The sequence below is a fragment of the Pinus tabuliformis genome, chromosome X (genome assembly GCF_031772625.1).
Source record: "Pinus tabuliformis cultivar Carrire ecotype Pingquan chromosome X, CPIR1, whole genome shotgun sequence".
Taxonomy (NCBI): domain Eukaryota; kingdom Viridiplantae; phylum Streptophyta; class Pinopsida; order Pinales; family Pinaceae; genus Pinus; species Pinus tabuliformis.
The window spans coordinates 1496497123-1496517519 of NC_142308.1; the positions used below are offsets into that span (position 1 = coordinate 1496497123).

The 20397-nt window shown below is 35.3% G+C and overlaps 1 protein-coding gene across 1 annotated transcript; it reads right to left on the reverse strand.

Moving 5' to 3' along the window:
• Positions 1-12073: 12073 nt before the first annotated feature.
• On the reverse strand, positions 12074-12730 carry LOC149145704 (uncharacterized). Its single transcript, XM_089452537.1, has one exon. The coding sequence runs from the start codon at positions 12728-12730 to the stop codon at positions 12074-12076; it is 657 nt and encodes a 218-aa protein (XP_089308663.1).
• Between the last annotated feature and the right edge of the window lie 7667 nt (positions 12731-20397).

Genomic DNA, 20397 nt, shown 5'->3' on the forward strand with positions numbered 1-20397 from the left:
TACTGGTTTCTTCAGGTTCTTTAGACTTTGAAATTACTTGACTAGGACTGAAGAAACTGGGATTGGCAAATAAAGAATAGGGATGAGTAGAAGTAGGGGGTGGAAAGGTTATGGAACTGGGTGTTCTTATGAGGCTTTCCACAGAAGGAGTAATAGAATAAGGGACAAAAGTCTTGGGTTCGAAGAAAAAGGTTGCAGACTTGTATGCTTCTACCCGGGGCTTCTTTTTCAGAGATTCTACTCCTTTAGACACTTCCCACACCTGTTTCTTAAAAATATCCAGTGAAGTGCCGATTTTGTCTATTTCTTTTCTATGAGCAGAGGCAGCCTCATGGATCTTCCTTTCTGTTTGTAAAGACAATCTATCAAGACTCTGAGCAAGAGCCTTATCATTTTCTGCTAGAGTGGTTACACTGCTATTCAAACAAACTGTGTTATAATCTTGCTTTCGCAAAATACTTTCAAGCATAATCTTCATTTCAGAATTAGCAGTTTCAATACTCTCAAATTTAGTTCTGACAAATTTTTCAAGATTGGACAGAGCTAGATTAGTCCAGTTGGTAGCAGCAATTGAATCTCTTGCTGCTAATGCAAGATCATCAGAATGTGATGGAAGTAACTTGTACAATTTTCCATCTTGTCCTCTTATCACAAAATTTTTCCAAGGGGTAAATTCTGTATCTGTCTCCAAGAGATTACCATCAAGGAGTTCCCACTTGTGTTTATTTGGAGTCCCAGTCCGCATCATATTTACATGGAGCTGGGAACAAATATTTCTTAGTAATTTCTCACCTTCTGTTTGAACAACAATCAGAGACCTCAGAACATTTGGCTTATTCATCATACTATGAATTTTTGTTTGGAAAATATGAGCTTTCAAAGGTGGAGGAATTACTATCGGATTTTCTTTTAGTTTTTCTTCTACAAATTTTTCTGGATCCTTGATTCTCTTTTGCTTGGCTTGGTTTCTGAATTGCTTCATCAAGGATTGTTCTCCTATATTCAGAATGAAAATACCATTCATAGAATGATATCCATTGGTTTTCTGCCTTCATCCACTCTTTCCATTTCTCAACATTCTATCTATTGAAGGCAGGGCGATCATCTCTTGGAAGAAGTTTCACTTCTTCGAGGTACAAATGTTCCTTTTCATGTGTAAACATATCCCAATTGAACATTTTCTTTTTCCATTGATCTTCTGGATCATATGGACTAATACCTTTAGAGATTTTAAAAAAAGAAACTATCTCTGAATCAGAAGGAATTTCTACATGCTTTGGAATTTTGTCAATAGGATTCCTTCTATATTCAGGAATAGGTGAAGAGTCAACATAGCCTAAACCACAAGTAGAAGAATGAGAGACTGTATGTACAAGCAGTTCTTCTTGCGGATTAAAAAATACAACTTTTTTGTAACTTTCTTTAGAGGAGTTAGACAAAGGAGTAAATCTGATCATGTTGATTCTATGACGGTCTGATGACTCACCATGTGGTGTTGGTGGTTCTGAAGAAAATTGGAAGAATGTTTTAGAGCAGTGTGGATGGTCACAGACTGAACTGAAAGGCTGAGAAGGGCTTGGCTGTGAAAATAATCTTCTGATAGAATCATACACTGCTTGGTCAATTACAAACTGCGGAGGAGATTGGGCTTGGGCAGGATGTAACTGGTTGATTGTCGTAGGGACTGAGGTTATTGTGGAGGAGGATCCACCATGCTGAACTGTGCTTACTCTGGGGAATCTGGTGATAACTTTACCATCTGTTTCAGTAATGATAGACTGGGCATCAGCGACAGATCTTTTTGTAGATTTACTCGAGTTAGTAACCCAATCATCTGGGGGACACAGATCTTTTCTAGACACATAAACAGGGGCCACCGGATTACAGGAAGAGTCATACTGTACAAGGGTAACTCTTCCGGAATATTTTCCAGGAGAATGCAAAACGGCAGGTATAGTAGTGTTATAGAATCTAACACAGGTAATATAAAAAAACTATCAAATTTTTTTATTTTCCATGAAAATTTTCATATCCTTTGGTTTGGATTCCAAGGGTTATACATTTCAGAATATTTGGATCAACAAGATCTACAGAGAAATCTGGGAACACATCATATTGTATAGGTCCATTTGAGAGATTGGTTTAAATGCCTCTGATCATGGCCTGGACAAATGTTGACCATCGATTGTCAAAGAGGGCTGAAAAAGCAAAGGCTTTTTGACCTTTCCTGTGAAGAGCATTCAAACCGACTCTTACAATCCCGAGATGGGCATACTAGTATCCTGATTTCAAAGCAGCTTGGATATGTTTTTGTTCTAACAGAGGAATAGTCATCATGACATTAAGGCTTAACTTTGTTTTGACTGAGGTTTTTGAAGCATCCATTATTGATGTAGAAAAGAAAAATACCCGTTCAAAGACTTGCAGAATGATACCAAAGAAGAATTGCGGCTTTCTTTTGTAGGAGAAATTGTGTTTCTTCGCGTACCGAGGTACAAATTCTCGTCCAACGTCTTCTGTTAACAGGGATTTGCACACATTCTTTATTTGGAGTCCCAGTCCACATCATATTTACATGGAGCTGGGAACAAATATTTCTTAGTAATTTATCACCTTCTGTTTGAACAACAATCAGAGACCTGGGAACATTTGGCTTATTCGTCATGCTCTGAATTTTTGGTTGGAAAATATGAGCTTTCAAAGGTGGAGGAATTACTACCGAATTTTCTTTTAGTTTTTCTTCTACAAATTTTTCTGGATCCTTGATTCTCTTTTGCTTGGCTTGGTTTCTGAATTGCTTCATCAAGGATTGTTCTACTATATTTGCAGAAGGAATACCATTCATAGAATGATATCCATTGGTTTTCTGCCTTCATCCACTCTTTCCATTTCTCAACATTCTGTCTATTGAAGGCAGAGCGATCATCTCTTGGAAGGGATCAATTTAGTGCTCAAAATTCAAAGTGTTCAAAATTTCTCGAAACTTGTACAATGCATAGATCTCAATGACCTGAATCTAACATAACTCGTTTCACTCAAAACCCATATCGCATGCTATCAATATCCTATTCTGATCAAGTTACTGAACAATAAAAAATTTTGTAATTGGGTTGCAGGTAGGCTGTTGAGGAGAATCAATTACCTATCATTTAATTGTCAACCTGGGGGTTTCGTAAAACTTTTGAAGCATGCGTGCACTATATATGATAGAAATTAACTTCCAATTTAGATCAATTTAACCAAATAATGACAAACCAAATTCACCTATTCTAATTCAATAATAAATTCTAGTACAATGCGTGGAATTGAAATCTTAATCTATCATACTTGCAGGAATTGAAATCTTGATCTACCACTCTTGCAGAAATGAAATTGCATGAAACGAAATCTATTCTAAGGGATCATGTGTGCATTCTTAGATTGGGATCCTATGAAATGAATAATCAAAACCACATGATATGAAATGAAAGCAAAAATAATCACTCTAATCTCTCACATAGGCAAAAACATGAAATAAATAAATCATAATCTATGAAAGCAATAAATCTTAATCTATGAAAAACGATAAATATTAATCTATGAAAAATAATAAATCTCACACATTATAGGTGGCCAATCCAAAAGCATGAGGGATGGAAATTTGAGAGGCTCCAAATACAAGCATAACCAAATCAAAGTCAACATCACTCATGAGCATGGTTTCAAATCCAAATTCTATATTCAAAATATGAGCATTTCCCCAACTTTTCACATGCCTTTGAAAGGAGGAGGCTCTCCTATTTATACAAAAACATAAGAAGCTATCTCATTAATGAAGGTCCATTATTCTCTCCCTAGATCCCTAGAAAATCTCATAGAGTTGCAACTCAAATAGATAATGATGAGACACATATCCTCTTTGACCTTTATCCAAATCTTATTCTGTATCTTGAAGGGAATTCGAATTTTAGTATTGGAGGCCACATAAGGGTGCCTTGGAAGCTTCCAAATGACCTACACATGTCATGAAACTCAAGCCACTTTGAAATATTAGCAAGTATATGTCATTTTCCTAATTTTTAGCCATTTAATTCACTTATAATACTAGAAATCGTTAACTTTTGGAAATCACAAAGGTAACCCCATATAATTATGAAAATGGAGGCTAATGAAATATGGTCATGAAGTTGCGACATGTGAGTGAAATGGTGGCGATAAAGGTGAAATTGGACGATAATTTGAATACATTTTGGAGACTCTACATTCCCCCCAACTGATGTTCTTGTATGTCCTCGTGAAATCTACTGCATTGCTTAATCATGATTTTCTTTTAAATGAGCTTGGCTTATATCAATTGTCCTTAAACGTTGCATTTGTAAATTTCATTTATTTTTGCAAAGTATTCCTTGCCATACATTGAATTGCAACATGTTTGGTTGGTTCTTGTGTGACAACCAAATCTTAATTGGGATTGGTTCTTGTGTTTCAATACCTTGCTTCTTTTTGTTGCAACAAGATTCATTGTACATATTTAAGAATGGATCTTTAAGTCAGCCATATGATATGCTCATCACTTCGGCATTTATTTGCAAGTCACATAAATTTTGAACAATAATGAAATCATAATTGATTAGGACGGGTATGTTAGGATGAAATGAAGTGAAATGGAATGAAGTGATATGAAGAGTGATCTTAAATGGATGTCCCTTCCCTCCAACTAAAGGTGTAGATAGTTTTTTTTCAAATGAGAATGGAAATATGGTGAAGTATTTTCCAAAAATTATAATTTTAGTATTCAAGGAATTCTATGATTAAAAGCTAGAAGAACATACCTTACCTAGGAAGTGGACAAATTGTGCATATGTAGAGAAGTCATAGTCGTTGCTGGATCAAGGAATAGAATGTAGAATTTCATCTGCTTCTTGGTTGCATAAATGGTGGATGAGGTGGTGAAAGTGGATTCTTTATTGCTACTGCTAAATCTGTTGTAGCTGCTACAAAATGCTCAAATTATATAGTCTTTACCTACTACAAAACCCGATGGTACATTTATAGTCATGAGAATAAATGTGTTGTTATTGACCATGAAGAGAAGTCATTGGATTATCAGCCATTGATGAATGTTGTTAACCAATGTGAGGCAAACTCGCTATTAATGTCAATGAGTGCTAAGGTACCTAAGTACATCTTGCAAAGTGTGAATAGATGAGCTGATGTCGAGCCACTGCAAGATCTAACGATCAAGGGACATTGATGTATTCACATGATTGTCAGTGAGAGAACTTGTCATTGATGCATACAAGGCTCAAGGTACTAATAAGAACTTTATCCCTAAACATAGATAATGTGCTAATGTTGATAGGCCAAGACTTGTTAGAAGAGAGGCCTTAAGGAATCCTCCATCATCTAACACAAGCATGAAACAATGATTTTGAAGGACTATGAATGAAAAACTTTTGCAGTGGATTCAAAGTTTATTTGAAAAAGCGAAAAGGGAAAATGGAATGAATCAGCTTTGTAGGGGAGCTGAATGGTTTTATTGCTGGGTTTAAAGTTTAGTGAAAGAGAGGCAGGAAAGTATAATGACTGTGAAGGAAAATGAATAGTGGATCAAGATTTTATCTGAAAACATGAAAAGGAAAATGGAAGGATAATATCATTAACTGAAGAAGTGGAAATGCAATGAAGGTTTTATTTACTGAAAATGGAGGAATGCAATGGTGAGACTGACATCTCAAATCTTTCAAGTGTTGGATATGATCTGAAATCATATGCTCATGATTTGATGTTTCATCTTTGATGTTGTTTTGATCATGTTTTTGTGAAATAAATGTGATCTTTGAGAGAGACACTGTTTGGTTATGGTCATCTATTCTTTCTCCTGAAACCTGCAAAAAAAACTAGTACTTCTTCTGCAATGGAATGTAAGATTATCAAAAGAGATAGGCGATCAATCTCTCTATTAATGAAATTCACATAAAAAACTGAGAATCGGTACTAATAAAACAAATTCACGAAAGAAAACCAAATGAAGTTTTACCTGTATCCAAATTAGTGCCTCTGGTTACTTGTTGTGTCTTGTCAGTCATTTATTCATTCTTTTTTTGTTTCAAACTATGTTGATAGCTTTCTCATTATGTATATCTCGTTGAGGTCTTTCCAACGATGCTTGAATCGTTGAAATCCAATGTTGTATGAGAAAGTTAAGCTGATTTGAAATTTGGGTGAAACAATGAAGATTATCATGAGGTTTCTTAGTTGCAGGATTGTGCCCTTCTTGCATCTAAAAATCCTGTCAATCTTCTTTGGCTGAGTCATGACATAAAATTTTCATGTTTTTGATGTCGTTGGATTTTGTACCTACAAGACTCAAAGAAACATGATCATATACAAATACTTTATGAAACAAAAATGCATGTCTACAGGATTCAATCTTCCATCTACAAGATTCTCTTCAAGGTATTTTGCATAAAAATAAGCCTGTAGATGAAGCACCCTTATCGTTCTTCTTCTTGATCCATTTTTAGTGTTGAAAATAAGCTGGCAGATGGAGGGTGATTATGTAATAGTGATGTGACAGTGGGTGACATGGCAAATAGATGATGTGACATGTTGGCTGATGATATGGCGATGAATGTGCAATATTGACCAATGTTGTGCTGTCATGTGGTGAAAAAATTGTTGTTTAATTAATGTTGTGTCAAAAAATTTCAATCCCCACAATATTTCAGCTCATGACCTCCATTATGCAATTTGAATGACTTACCAATAGATCACAAGTCACATTTATGACTTTAATGGAATTTTGGAAATTTTAATTATTCTAAAAATGAAAATTGAAACAACAACTCGACAAGTGGTCAATCTAAATCCAAGATTTTAGGAAAATATGATTCCAAAATATTTGCCAAATCATTTTTCATATCTTTCGAATTCATCTTTTCTAAGATTTTTAGGAAAATGGGATTCCAAACTATTTGCCAAATCATTTTTCATATCTTTTGAACTCATCATTTTTGCTTAGAAAGTGGATTTTTAACCAATTTTTATTCTATAAAAGCTTGGGAAATGTTTATGATTTTTTTTTAAATTTTTATATATATATAATTTTTTTTTGTAAGCATGGAGAAAATATAATTTCTAAAAATTCTTGTAATAAGAATTTTTTTATAATAATTAATAATTTTTTGGTTATTTAATTATTAAAATTTTTTATAATCAATTTTTTTTTTAAATTTACTGATTGATTTTTTTTCTCTGCATCTTAGCAGCACTGCTGGGTGACGGGCCATGGCTTTGTGGCTAGGTTGTTTGATGGTCATGGCCTTGGCTGCTGGCTGCATTTAATTGAAAACCGTTTTTTCACGCAACCTTGCAAATAAGGCTCCAAAGAACCCTAAAAATCTCTCAAATGGTTACGAATTTTGAGAAAATCTACCATGTTGAACATAATTCACCCCATTCTAAGAAAAACCCATGTTTTATATTTTTGAGATTCATTTTCATTTGGTCACAAAATGCGTTTTAAAAATGATGTTTTTAACCTCTATGTATTTGGCCTCTGCTCAGGTAACTGCTGGGTGAAATTCTTTTTTTTTTCAAAATCAGGAGAATGTAGCATTATTTTGCCATCCAACCAAAGCTCAAAGGTCGACGGGATTTAGATTAAATGGTTTATTTGTAGGTTTAAGGGAGGCAAAATCCTGAGCAATGAAAATAAAATAAAATAAAATAATTCCTAATTCAAGAACCCCTTGAGTTTTTTTTTTTAATTGGGTTTTGTTAATTGTTTATTGGTTTAAATTTGTTTTATTTTCAATTTCTTCTTTGTGTTTTTATTTATTTATTATTTTATTGTTTTACTTTTTTAGTGTTTTTTTGTCAAATTATTAAAATGCAAGAAAATAAATACAATTTAAAAATTCTAAATTCTAAATAAAAATGTAATTAAGAACTTAAAAAAAATGCAATCAAGTTTGATATTATTTTTCCTAATTTATCTACTTGAATGTTTTTATTTTTAAGTATATGAATGTTTTCAATGGAGCCATGTGTGTAACAAAGATAGATATGCTCATATGCATGTTTGAAATATATTCTTTGTTATGTAGCCGTGTATGAGAGACCAACTGTCTTGATTGAGATGATGTCAAAAGATACTGAAGAATGGAATACTGGGATCCAATGACTGTCTTGAACCAAGATTCCATATAATCTTGTCTTCCTTGGCTTCCTTCTATCATGTCAAGCAAGTCCTCACATATGTGATCTCCATTCATAAAATCTAGTGATAGGCATGCATGAAACTTTTAATCTTAGATTCAAACAACTTCTCTTTATCGACAAGCATCCATGATTCTTGGATCTTATCTGAATCTTCTTATTCTGGTTGTTGTTTTTCAATGACAGCTGGTGAATAATTTTGTAATACCTCAACATTCTAAAGTGACTAAGGTGTTTTATTATTGGGGATTTGAAATGGTTGTGTAGGTAGTGGAGTGGGAATGGATCTTTGGGGTGTTTGTGTGTGTGGTAATGGGAAAGGTTGAATTGAGATTAACTGAGAGTGAAACTAGTGTTGTGGTGGAGGTGAAAGGTATGGATAACATTGATATTGGTATTGAGGATAGTGAGTTAAAGATTGAGTATATGATGGATTTCCTCTATAAGTCTTTTCCCAACCCTGTTTCCAAGATTGGTTTTGATATTGGGATTGAGATGGCCAAGGTTGCCAAGGCAAAGGTGTTTGCCAATTATGTTGTGCATAACCTTGAAATTGTGCACAAGGATATTGCATCATATTGGGTTGATGACACTGCCATGGTCCTCTTGGAGCTTGATTCACTCCATTATCCTTTTGGTAAACTGCCTTTAACCCTGGTAATGATGGGAAATCTTTAGTAGTAGGTGATCCTGCACAAATTTCACAAATTTTAATGTTATCAAGTAGACATGCATGCAAAGCAACATTTTCAACTTTTTGCTTGTTTTGCATTCTTAGCATCTCAGCTTGTTCATTTAAATTACCAAGAATGTTTAGCAAATTTTTAAGTTCAGTTTGACTTACCAATCCCGTTGTCAACTTACTTTCCCTTGCCATAACTAGATCTTGAGGAGATCTTCCATACTTTGCTTTTCCTCCTTATATGTTCTTGCATAGTTCACAAATCTCTTGAAATGAAAATTGATAAACATATCCTTTTCCCACCAGGTTAAGAAGATCAATCCATTCATCCTTTATAGTATTTAGTAGGAGAGTTTTTAATATGTCTGATCCTAAATTATGCATTTTAAATCTTTTGATATTATAAGTAAATCTCTCCACTAGGTCTTCTAGATTTTCATCCTCTTTTTTATTCATCTTAAAGACTTCATTTCTAAGGTCATGGTGTTTGTAATGTTTTTTATATTTTTCCAAAAATACTCTTTTCATATCATCTCATGTCCTTATAGAATTTGTTCCTAAAGTCATGAACCATCTAAGAGCTTTATCCTTCAATGTTGTTGGGAACAAATTCAATTTTTGAATGTGTAATGAGTAGCCATAATATCTACAAATGATTTCAAATTCAAAAAGAAAAGTTTCCGAGTTCTCTGATCTCATACCTTTGAAGTTAGGAAGTACAGATGGAGGGATGTTTTTCATTTGAACATTGACATTAGTTTCTTGAATGGGAAATCCTAAAGGATCTCCATCCATTTCTTCATCCTCCTTTTCATCTCTTCTACTTGCAAAAATAAGAATTCATGATGTGGATTTGTGGCTCTCACTATACCACGTGATATAGTGGGGGTGGTAGGTGATTGAAGGTATTTTTTTTTCAAATTATATGCAACTAAATGATTTATGCATCTACATGCTTTAATCATGCATTTAAAAAAAATCTGAAAAAAAATGAACTCGAGACTGAAAGCTAGTTCCTATGCACACTTCCCCAGTAACGATGCCAAAATGTTGAGGAAAATTAATTACCTATCATTTAATTGTCAACCCAGGGGTTTCATAAAACTTGTGAAGCATGCCTGCACTATATATGCTAGAAATTAACTTCCAATTTAGATCAATATAACTACGAAACCAAATAACGACAAACCAAATTCACCTATTCTAATTCAACAATCAATTCAAAATAAATTATATTACAGTGCATGGAATTGAAATCTTAATCTATCACACTTGCAGAAATTGAAATCTTGATCTACCACACTTGCAAAAATTAAAATCTTGATCTACCACACTTGCAGAAATGAAATCTATTTTAAGGGATTATCAAATCAGGATCCTATGAAATGAATAATCAAAACCACATGATATGAAATGAAAGAAAAAACAATCATTCTTACCCTCTAGATATGAAAGCAAACAAAAACTTTCACTCTTAACCTCTCACACAGGAAAAGACATGAAAGAAATAAATCTTAATCTATGAAAAACAATAAATCTCACACATTATAGATGGGCAATCCAAAAGCATGAGTGATGGAAAGTTGAGAGGTTGCAAATACAAGCATAACTAAATCAAAGTGAACATCACTCATGAGCATGGTGTCAAATCCGAATTCTATATTCAAAACATGAGTATTTCCCCAACTTTTCACATGCCTTTGAAAGGAGGAGGCTCTCTTATTTAAACAAAAACATAAGAATCTACCTCATTAATGAAGGTCCATTATTCTCTCCCTAGATCCCTAGAAAATCTCATAGAGTTACAACTCGAATAGATAATGATGAGACACATGTCCTCTTTGACCTTTATCCAAATCTTATTCCATATCTTGAAGGGAATTCAAATTTGAGCATTGGAGGCCACATAAGGGTGCCTTGGAAGCTTCCAAATGACCTACACATGTTATGAAACTCAAGCCACTTTTAAGTATTAGCAAGTATATGTCATTTTTCTAAGTTTTATCCATTTAATTCACTTATAATACTAGAAATCATTAACTTTGGAAAACACAAAGATAACCCCATATAATTATGAAAATGGAGGCTAATGAAAGCTTATATGGTCATGGAATTGCAACATGTGAGTGAAATGGTGGCGATAAAGGTGAAAGTGGATGATAGTTTGAATAAATTTTGGAGACTCTACATAGGCCCAATCAATGGTCCATACGCTCACTAGGCAGGTGACTAGGAATTTGACTGTACAATTTGGGCCAATGGTTTATTGACAAGTGTCTTTTTCTTATTGGCTCGTGAATGGTGGATTTCCATTGGTTTAAGGTTCACTGGCTTGGTCCTATGAGGGAGAGTCACGTGGGCCAATTATTGGCTGCCATGTGGCCTCCTATTGCCATTGTTAAAATTTGTTAAGGGGCCAAGCTACCCACGGGAATCGAACTTGTGACCAAGCAACAAGCAACAACATGTCTCAACCAACGCACTACATAATGTGACTTAACCATATGGTGGTTAGGCTTGTATTTAAGTTTTATGCACAAAGGTTATGGGGGAAGGGGCTAGGGCTAAGCCCTAGTCCATGGCCACACCCCACAACACATGATCGTGAAGGAGGGGGCCTAAGGATAGGGCTTAGCCGCGACCCACAGTCCCGACTCCACACCATAATATCACACTAGACCACAAGAAAATAACCATGGAAGAGTCAAATGGGGGCCAGCCTAGGGCCACATGGATTGTTATATGACCTTATTGCTGAAAATTTGGAGCACTTGCAGAATGTAGCACTCAGAATGGGAATATATCGAGAAGGCCCATTTATATGGGGTGCATAAGACCACGTGTTTTTCATTGGGTGTCTAACTGGCGGGGGCAGGTGGTTAGTTCTAGACATTAGGCATGTGGCCCCCATGCAACCTCATTTTTCAGAAACTGGGCATCAGCGGTTTCTGACATAATTACTCCCTTTTAGTTTTTCGCATGCCTTCCCCTGATTCCGATCCAAAGCCAGGAAGTTGCCACGCTTGTAGCTACTATTCATGGGCCACGTGTCCTCAACTATGCATTGCATTATCTGATGTTCATTCTTCTGCGAGATTTTCCTCCCCTTCCGATTTGAGTGATGGTACCTCCCCTTATAATTCCAATTTGGGGCATAATGACCCAGGGAATGTCCATTAATGGTTGTCCTCATGCGTTATTGGTGAATGGTACCACGGTACTGCTCAACCCCTCCCCCTTTTTCAGAATGTTGTGCCTTGAATGTTGTAAACACTTGGCCTGAAGCTCTTCACATGTTACATCTTGCCAGCAGGTGTCCGGGTAGGTATTTTGATGATTGGCCCTGTAGTTCGCTAGGCAGTTCGCTACCGCTTTTGCAGTCCATCTCACTGCCTGCACAATGACTCCGTCGAGGATTGTGAGGTGCTCTGCAATGAGCTCTATAACTTTGGCCAGCCTCCAGTGCTTCGTAACCTTTCTAGGTCTTGATCCCTTCTGTAATTTCCTCGCTACATTAATTGCTAGTAGTGAATCCCCTTCTACAATAGTAGCCCCTGTTCCCAAGTGAATTAGTATCCGGAGTCCTTGCTCTAATGCTGCAAATTCTGCTTCATTGTTGGTAGCCTCTTCCATAGATTCACTGAAGATATGTTGAATTTCGCCTTTGTGGTTATGAAAGACACCTCCTAGGCCCGCAGGGCCAGGGTTGCCCCGAGAGGCCCCATCAAAGTTCAGTTTGTGAAAACCTGGTTGAGGATGTTGCCAAGAGGTTATGGAGGGTGCTTGTTGAGGCCGCTGCACAAACGAAATGGATGAAGTACCTGCAGCTATTCCAAACACCTGCATAATTTGAATGTCTGTAACAGAGGGTTCAGTATCCTATTTGTACCTAGCTCCAAACTACTTCTAATTTGAAGTAATTTGTCCCCCGTGCCCAAAAGTCCCAAGAATAACTGCTCAATTTTCCTCACCATCTATCAAATTCTTCCCATTTGCTTCTCTTTGCCTTCTGGTAAGAATCCCCTTATGCTCTCCTCCATTCTCTTATAATATCTCCCTTTCACTGCCTTTCACATAAGGGTTTTGATTCAGTCACAAGTGGAGCGTACTCACTACAACAAAACCAGCGATTAGCGTCCCTTTTTACTTCTTTTTTTGCATCTAGAGCCCATTTTTGGTGCTATTTGCATCCATTTATCAAATATGGTGCAAAACTTGACACAAAATTTGCATCAAGTTTTTCACCAAATCTTACACCAAGTTTAGCACCAGGTATTGCAATAGGTTTTGCACCACGTTTTGCACCAAATTTTATGCCAAGTTTTGTGTCATCCTTTACACCAGGTTTTGTTCCAGGTTTTGCATCAAGTTTGGCACCTAATTTTGTTTGACATACTTTTGCATCCACTTTTTGCACCTACACTTGCATCAACTTTTTCATCGACTTTTGCATCCTTTTTTAAATCATTTTTTGCATCCATTTTTTCATCCATTTGTGCATCCCTTTTGCGCCAAGTTTTACATCGTGTTTTGTGTCTAGTTTTGCATAAAATTTTGCATCTAATTTTTTTGCATCCACTTTTCTCTCTTGTTTGGCATCCATATTTACATCCTCTTTTGCATCTATTATTGTACCCACTATTGCATCTAATATTTTTGTGCCATAATTAGCGCCTAGTTTGGCACCTCCTTTTGCACCCACTTTTGATTACAATTTTGCATCCACGTTTGCGTCTAGGTTTTCATCAACTACTACATCTATTTTTGCATCCCTTTTTGTATCCAATTTTGGACCGGGATTTACATCGGGTTTTGTGTCTCGTTTTGCATCTACTTTTGCATCGACTTCTATTGCATCCACTTTTGCACACAATTTTGCATCCACTGTTGCACCCATTTTAAATTTCACTTTTTGCATCCCTTTTTACATCTTCATTTGCATCATACTTTGATTCTTTTTTTGCATCTATCATTACATCCACTTTTGTTATGCCACAATTTGCACCATGTTTTGCACTCACTGTTGTATCCACGTTTGCTTCCAATTTTGCATCCATGTTCACATCCTCTTTTGCATCTATTTTTGCATCCACTTTTATGTCAGGTTTATGCATTGGGTTTTGCATCTCGTTTTGTATCTACTTACATTATATCCATTTTTTGCATCCAATTTTGTTTTGCCTGTTGCATCAATGTTTGCTTCCACTTTTACATCCATTTTTGCATCTTATTTTGCATATTTTTTGTCTATTGTTACATCCACTTTTGTTGCACCATATCTTGCGCCTACCATTGCAACCACATTTGATTCCACGTTTGCATCCCCTATTGCATCCACTTTTGTTTCATCCATTTTTGCATATACTTTTGTTTCCGTTGTTGCATCCACATTTGTTTCACCACAATTTGTGCCAAGTTTTACACCTACCATTGGACCCATGTTTGCTTCCACTTTTTCCTTCATGTTTGCATCCAAGTTTGCATTGACAACTGCATCTACTTTTGCATCCACTTTTGTGTCAGGTTTTTCATGTTGTTGTGCATCTATTTATGTTGTATCCACTTTTCATCCAATTTTACTTCTATTGTTGCCCCCATTTCTATGTTCGCTTTTGCATCCCTTTTCCAACACTCATCATATTTTCTGCATTGATGATATTCCTTATGGCATTGACAATTATGAACAATTGATGACAATGTCAATAATATTGACAATGATGAAAATGAAGATGATGGCGATGACATGAATTGTGATTATGATGATAAAGACGATAGTGGTTACAATGACAATGATGATGATGGCAATGATTATGATGATGACGATGCTAATGACGTTGGCGAATCTTCCCAATTTTAGATGTTGTCATTGTCATAATCATAAGCATTATCTTTGGTGTCATGATCATCATTTTCATCTAGGTCATCATCAAAAACAATAATGGCATGAATGATGATGATGCATGATTACAACAATGTCGATAGAAATTACATTAACGATGATGATGGGGATGATAAAAATGACAATGACGATGATAATGGTGGTGATGATGATCATCATCGATCATCTGTCAAAAATAGAGTTGTTATTTCTCTTACGTATATCAATGTGTCCTAAACAACCCTTTTCTAGCACTGATCACATTTTTTGGGTTGATGATATTTCTTACAACATCTACAATTATGAACAATTGCAAACAATGTCCATAATGATGATGATGATGGCATGAATGGTGATTATGATGATAATGTAATGATGACAATAACAATGACAAGGATGATGGTGATGATGATGACAATGATTATGATAATGAGAATGACCTTACAATCTTATGGATTCGTGAACAATTACTAGTTTCAATACCATCTTCTGGATACATATTACTATCATACTTTTTAAATTTTCTGTCTCTCTTGAGGTATCTTACTATAATGGTGTTGTCAACACTAGAAAGATATCTTGTTGTAATGGTGGTTCTAATGTTAGCACTAGCAAAGTTTAGTAGGGAGGATGCTACTACAAGAGGAATTCCTTCTAAGTGACTATGGCATTCAAAATGAGGCTTTATGGGCTGCTTGTTAACACATGTTCTCATGCTCATATAAAATTAATGTGAAAAGTTGCTTTAATTGGTTCCCATGCATAATTGATATTGATAATGGGGTGGTATAAAATTGTAATGGGCATATCCGTTAGTTAGTTATGATGGGTCAACAACATTGAAACCATCCAAGTGACATTTCACCTTGGAACAATCGTCGCTCGTGCGAAAACACGAAGTTTATGTAAATGAAAGTTGTGATTGTAGTGGAATTAAAACCATCGAGAAATATCAAAGAAGACGCTGCCTACCAGTTTTGAAAGACACCCAAGGCATTGAACAACTATTTGCGTTAGGATGTAGTGAGGCAATCGAAGGAAATTTGGCAGCCCTAAGTTGCCATTACTATTGCCAATCACACATTCAATAGTAACCATAAAAGGTAGCCACATATAAACAGAACCTCGAGGTGTTGACATTAAGAATCTATTGTAATAGCTTTGACGTATATATAGTTTTGTGTTTAGATGAGAATGAAGTGGGCTTCATCCAGGGTTCGGCTCAATCCTCGTCCATTCCATGCAGTGGTGTTTAATTCGCCAAGCAAGAGAATATTACGTGAGTGTTCAGAGTCAAATCAACAGAAATCAAGGACGTGTGATTGTCAAATTATTGCTCCTCCCTTATGATTGAGCGCTTGATGCGATGGTCATTATCCTTGGGTGATACTTTTATTCCCCATTTTCTATTGAAAAAGTAGCGTTTTTCTGTTCGATTATGATAGGATTGGATGAACGCCGGTTTGGGTGGATGTAGACCCATGTTTTTTTGTGGTGATCTTCAAATGTCTTGAGGATAAGAAAAAACTCCTTGACCAAGGTCCATGGTTTTGGGGATGAGTTGGTCTTCTAGTGAAGCCATGGTTTCCCAACTTCAATCCTCTCACTATGTTGCCGATGACTACTCTAGTATGGGTAAGATTCCCAGTTTTCCCATTCACTTTACCCATCTAGATCTCTTAGAAAAAGTGGGCAAATTCTTAACACAGGGTTCAAAATTATTACAACAATATACTCATTAATCACTAAATATGTCGTTTGTAGGAATTGCAGTTAGGTGGGGAGGATAACACTCCTATCCATTTTTAAAGCTACACCCAATTAATAAGTTCTCCATGTGCCACAATAAATGCAATTTTTATGACTATAGTGACACATCCCTCGAGATTTCCTTCCACACCAACACTTTTATCCATGAACTAAAGAGTGACTATTTCATTATTATATTATACATACATGTTAATATAAGCATTAAAATTTGTATTCCTTTGTAAAAAATGCTAGTCCAAGAGATACATTTGATCACCTTGTCTTGTATCCAATATCCAATGTTGACCCCTATATCCTTAGATCTAGAGTGAAGGTTTCATTTCTAATGTTGTGTTTGAGCTTAAATTCTAATTAAATATTTGGGTTAGCCAAGGTCATTACTTAACTTAATGGCTTTGCAATATACAATGTATCATATTTTTTTTAAGTTCAACTGGTGAGATATGTCTGGGGGATTGAACTTTCAATCACTTGGATACACAAGGGCTTGCCAACATGCTTTTTTCCAATTGTGCTACTACCCTCAGAAAATATACAATGTATCATATTAACATCCACTTAAACCAAATTGACTTTTGGGACACATGTCTCTTTGATGATGAAGGGAATCCAATTATGTGATGTCAAACACATTCCCTCACAAACACTCACAAAGACCCTACACTTTTTAGGGTTCGAACCTAGGTTGTCTGTTATGAAACCAACTCACAAAAAGATAGAAAAGATAGATCAACAACTTAGAAATCAGCCTCTTCGAGGGGGCAACCTCCTTTACATTACACAAAAGAACAATTATTGGATGATACAAATGACAAAGCCTCATTTCTATATATAGGAGTCTAAGGGGTCACAATATAATCAAAGTCAACATAACAATAATAATATAAGGGCACAAAAATAACAATAGTGGGCTTCTATGGGGCACAATAATAACAATATGGGGACAATAAGGGCACAACAATAACAGTAAGGGCCACAATGACACTAGTAATGGGGGAATCACTAGTGTTATAGGGACCTAACATTGTCTATATGGAAACACTGTATAATTTTGAATTTATTTATTGTAGATTTGTACATAGATGGATATTCCTTTCTTTGCATTTATCTTTTAGACTTCTTGCTTTCACCAATTGATTTAGAGCTTATGGAGTCTCAAGTAGCACCAATCCCCTTGCTTCTATTGGATTGAATAACATGATTTCTCTTTTGAAATCCATAATATCTTATTCACATGCTTCCTATTTCTCCCATAAGACTTTAGCACAGACTCCATGATCATGTTTGTGTCCCTCTTAATAACGCACTCCTTGGAAGGGGCCATAAAATCTTTTATTAGGACTAAACTTGGATGTCTCTTCTTTCTTGCCCTTTGATTCTTCATTCAATCATACCACCCATCAACTTGTTATTTTTCCATTTTCCTTATAATGACCTTTGTTGTTGGGAAGGTGCCTTTCAAGTATTTTGTCTTTGCATATAGATACACATAAAGTATCATTATTTTAATCTAATGGACATGGTTGTTAAAATCACCAATATTTAATTAAATATGCATTGTTATACCTTTGCTCAAGTCAACTTCAATTCAAATTCTAACACATGTGTGTATACCCTTCCTTGCTTAGTTTGTATATTGTTGTAAGTCCCCAATATATTTATGTTGGCTTTTGAAAGATCATCTCATCCCAAAATAAGTAGGGGGGATTCAATATTCAAATCCGGCAGAGTGGGGTTGAAGAAATGGATATTGAAGATGGATTCAATTATAGAAACTATCTTTTGAAAAAAGGTTAGTTTTGCCCCAAAAAGAAAGTCCCTCCTTTGAGACCTTGCCACAACTTCCATATTTGTGAAATTTTACGATAATAGAACCTCTAGAGTAGAGGTTTACCATATACTTAGAACTTAGGTTGGAATTGATTTGATTCTTGAACTCTTTAGATGATGACTAGAGATCATTAAATACATAGTTTGAAGCGTTTGCTTGTAGTTATTAATGAACTTGTTAACCATCCATAGATGAATACTTCCCTTGCACATGTGCTTGATTTTGTCAATAATGAAAGAATCCTACTATGTTTTTGGTATATTCGACAAGACTACATCTTTAAAATAAAGAAGATTCAATTCTTAATGCTTTGCAATCCTGTAAGAGGGTGGGACAATCGAAGTCACGCAGGAGGAGGTATTCCCTTTGTTTAGCGAAACTCTACAGAGATAAAGCACTAAATGCAAGATTAACCCCTTGTTTATGTGATAATTAGGGAATATATATCTATTATCTCAAAGATTAGTCTTATATATTCAAAAAGAATTTCTCATTTATTCTAAATAACACTTAACACTGTTTATAGAATAATTTCTCACCATTACAATCACAATAATCATTTTTCAAGGCAAAAACTACATCAAAACTTTTTGAATATGCAAGTAGATAATCTCCACAAATGAAGATGAAAACATATTTTGAGCATGTTTAAAGTGGATTAAAATATAATAATAAAAGACACAACAAAAATCTTGATACAATAATAACTCAAATAATTATCTTTAACAAAAATCTATTAAAAATTACTATAAAATTATAAAATGAAATTAACATTAATAAATAATCAATTAATTTATATAAAATCCCAATTTAATAATGAATAATTACTTAATTCTTTAAGTTCCACCTCAAAGAAAGCATTGACACATCAGCTAGAGAAGGGTGCATTATTGTTTCGGAGTTCTATGTCCGTCGCATGAATATTTTATTTGATGTGCCCAATTATTTTTCCAAAGTAAAACTATTATTCAGCTTAAATAATAGAATGTATAATATTTCAAATTCTATAAAATGTATAATATTTCAAATTCTTTGAAAATCCGTTTTACTGAAACACAAATATATGGCCGTCGATGACATGATCGGACGGTAGATATTCTATCCCACCTTTAAATTCAAATCCTCTTGGTAGTTTGGCGCCATTGCGCGTATCCCTCTCAACGAGCTCAGTAGCTCGCATATGAACAATCATGGTTTTCAATCGCATAAACATTGCCCCAGAATCGATCCACGAGCCACCAGATCTCTCTCTGCACGACTTCCAACAATTCATCTGCGTTTCTTCGTGGTCAAAACGATTTCAAAAAAGGTATTTTTCTGCAAGAGAGTGCTAAAATTGCAAAGCGCCATTATTTTCTTGTCGTCGTCATGAATCCTCTACGCCTTGTCCTAATGAAATTATTTAGAGTTCTTGATTGGAAAAATTTGCCATATTTCAACTTTTTGCCTTGCAGTTCATTCCCCAATGTCACTTCAGGAGCACGCAGGTAGTGATAAAACTTGGGTCTGGCATGCAACTGATTTCTCAGATGGGAAACTGAAGGAAGAACTCTTCTGCATTGGTCTTGGCTCTGTAGACAGTGAGCACTGTTCTTAGACTCTTCTAATCCTTGTTATGATCTTTTCTTTCTGTCTTGTATTTTTCTTTGATAAAATCAATGTTTGAGTACCTATATTCTTGGATCATTTCATTGAAGGGTTGATTTTGCATATGTTCTTAGGATGCTTTTGTGCAAATTATAGTGGGTTGGTAAGGGATCCCCCTCCCCAAACACCCTATCAGCATAGTTAAGACTTGAGCTTAGGGTGGCTTTAATTATCTCTGGTAATAGCAAATGATACGGAGGATTGTGCATAACCCACCCCCTTTTTGATTCCAATAAGCAGAGGTGGTCACTATGGTAATCCGATTTCAATTTGTAGTTAGAAACTGGGATCACAACTTTCCATATTTTTTGTTTTGTTTTGTCTTTTTACATCAAACAATAGTATATTTATTAGAACCATAGTCAACTAAACAAACAAGAAACAATT